This window comes from Sphaeroforma arctica (assembly GCF_001186125.1).
Source record: "Sphaeroforma arctica JP610 unplaced genomic scaffold supercont1.4366, whole genome shotgun sequence".
In the NCBI taxonomy this organism is placed as follows: Eukaryota; class Ichthyosporea; order Ichthyophonida; genus Sphaeroforma; species Sphaeroforma arctica.
The window spans coordinates 1-2,528 of record NW_014036192.1 but is presented as its reverse complement, the minus strand read 5'-3'; the positions used below and the strand labels follow the sequence as shown (position 1 = coordinate 2,528).

The following is a 2,528-nucleotide window of genomic DNA, read 5'->3' as shown; positions in this document are numbered from 1 at the left end:
ATATATTTATATATTTATATATATACATATACATATACATATATATATATATGCGATTATTCATACAGCTACAACGAGAGACCGTGTTAGATCGCCGCGAGGTCTTGGGCAGAATTGACATCAATTTGCATTTTAAAACACCCAAAAGGATCATGGTAAACTCTTTCTCCGGGATGAAGAGTCAGAGGTTGTGTCGAACAAATTATATATATATGCTATAGTCAGGAATTTTCAGAGTGCATGTTTAGTGCATTGATATAATCTCAAGTATTCTCTATTTATTTTGTACTAAACCATTCGCCTTCCCTTGTAGGTACAAAGCGATGGATTCAATCCTAACTCAGATGAGCGCGAGAAACGTGTGGGCACTGGACGAGTTAGACCCTGTATGTGCTCTCAACCTAGTTTGCTTGTTAGTCAAACCATAGGAACCGTATGAGCGCATACGCGCTTGTAGACCAGAATATTCCTTATATCAGCAAGCACTTTTCAATATGTTTTCTATCTGTATAAAATTAGTTGAGATTTAGATGAGGTCTGGTTGTATTGTACAAGTTTAGACTTAGCTGTGATCTGATTATATAGCGTGCATCAGAAAGAACGTTTCTCCGGCTTTCTTAAAGCTTTCACGCTGGGGAGGCAACCCCCAAGCGAACTCTCTGAGGATCTGAACAGATTTGGCTAGCCTCGGAACTGTCTATTCACGTTCATTTGTGTCGCAGGCATGTTCATATGATTGAGAGTGGACAAGATTTATGGAAGCGTAGGTGTAAGTGAAGCCAATCCCGGGCTCATGGCAAAGCACAATTTTTATGTAGTTGTTAATGTCTATTAGAATAAACTGCTCAATCGACACCAGCCTACCGTTTTTAATGTTTTAAAGGTCTGACATTCGTCTTCATGGTCACTGCAATATGCGGACCAGCTGTTCCAATTCAGTCTGGAGAAAGTTCTCAATCACAATGTGAAACGAAGTGCGGTACTCACTGATAACCCCGAGGAAGCGGACTTTTTCTTTGTTCCATTCTACGGACGAATGGCAATGACATTTAAAGACGATAAGTAAGCACAACATTCAGTATATATATACCTCATTTGCTATTGGTGTATGGTATAGACTCATGGATCTATGTGGTTGACTGTTGAGTTGCATGAAGTTTAAACACCATTGGTATGAAGCACATACAGACACCACCACTTGCAATACACTGAGTGGTAGTGTATTGTTTATCTCAAGGGTTTATGTAGAATGTCTGCGACACGTCTGCCCATAGTATATGACAGTTGTGTTCGCGCTCTATATACCGTCGCCACTCATACAGCGAGAGTGGATAGGCGCGTCGGGCTTATCCTGCAATCTGATGTGTTCTAGTACACGGTGCAATTGATGAAAGTGTCTGGGAAATAACGTTGACTAGTTGTCGCGAGCGTACAATGCGTTTGTCGACACCGCTATTTAGATCCGTGTATCAGTGGTTTGAATTTTTTTTCGATGTTCTCGTCCGTACGGAGAGAAGGGATATACGAAAGCAACTGTGCGTGTATACCAATACTAACTTATTATTTTACTGCTATGATATTCAAAGTGGCCTCTATGGTTTTAGGGTTAAAGGTTGGTCTTGAATTTGGGTCGATAACGCATACAATTACCACTGTGGGATATGTATATATCCGTACCAAGAGGTGGTATACCTACCACTGCGTCAGCGACTGGTATATATTCAGTGGTAAAATTCGTACTTCGCTCTGTTCTGAGTAGTGGTTTATAGAGAGATAAACGAAAGCAGTGAGTACATGCTCTGACACTGAGAGAACCTCATCTACCCACCCAATATGTGCAACTGTCATCTTGTCATGCAACCAGACAGTCCTGACACTGAGAGAACCTCATCTACCCACCCAATATGTGCAACTGTCATCTTGTCATGCAACCAGACAGTCTCAATTCTGCACGTTGTCTATTTCTATACAGAGAGAAGAGAAATTTACAAATGCAACTGTGGGACGCTACATACTGGACACTGCTAGAGAGTCAGTGGTTCTGGCGAAGAGGTGGTGTCGATCACATCGTAGTACACTCACATACCAGGTATGGTGTGGAGTGCGGGTGAATCATGTATCCCTAGTCACTCAAACAAACATTCTGGATTCTTCTAGGCTATACCTACACTTTTCAATACATTTCACTCATATAAGACCATACTCTCCACAGATTTTGTTGTTGATAGATTCATACAACCCCTACCCAATCAATCTGAAGTCATTGTTTTTGGCGTAGGGGTGTGAGGGGGTGGATGACCCCGTTGGGCATCCACATTCTACGTACGGTAGTATCAGTAGTATTCGGTTTATTCGATATTTATACGCCTAAGAATGTGTGTACGTGATTACTAGACGTATATTCATTGCGTACGTTGTCCAATTACCTAACTGATTGTGCCGTGTGCATGATTCTCGTGCATAGAATATACCCGAGAATCTACATGCCTGAGTATATATGTTTATCTATCTATATACATGTAATGTAT

General features: G+C 41.1%; 1 protein-coding gene across 1 annotated transcript; it reads left to right on the top strand.

Moving 5' to 3' along the window:
- Nucleotides 1–323: 323 nt before the first annotated feature.
- SARC_14262 (hypothetical protein) lies at nucleotides 324–1,066 on the top strand (the record flags this gene model as incomplete). Its single annotated transcript, XM_014291608.1, has 2 exons — nucleotides 324–386; nucleotides 926–1,066. 2 exons carry the CDS (start codon nucleotides 324–326, stop codon nucleotides 1,064–1,066), a joined length of 204 nt encoding a protein of 67 aa, XP_014147083.1.
- Nucleotides 1,067–2,528: the final 1,462 nt, after the last annotated feature.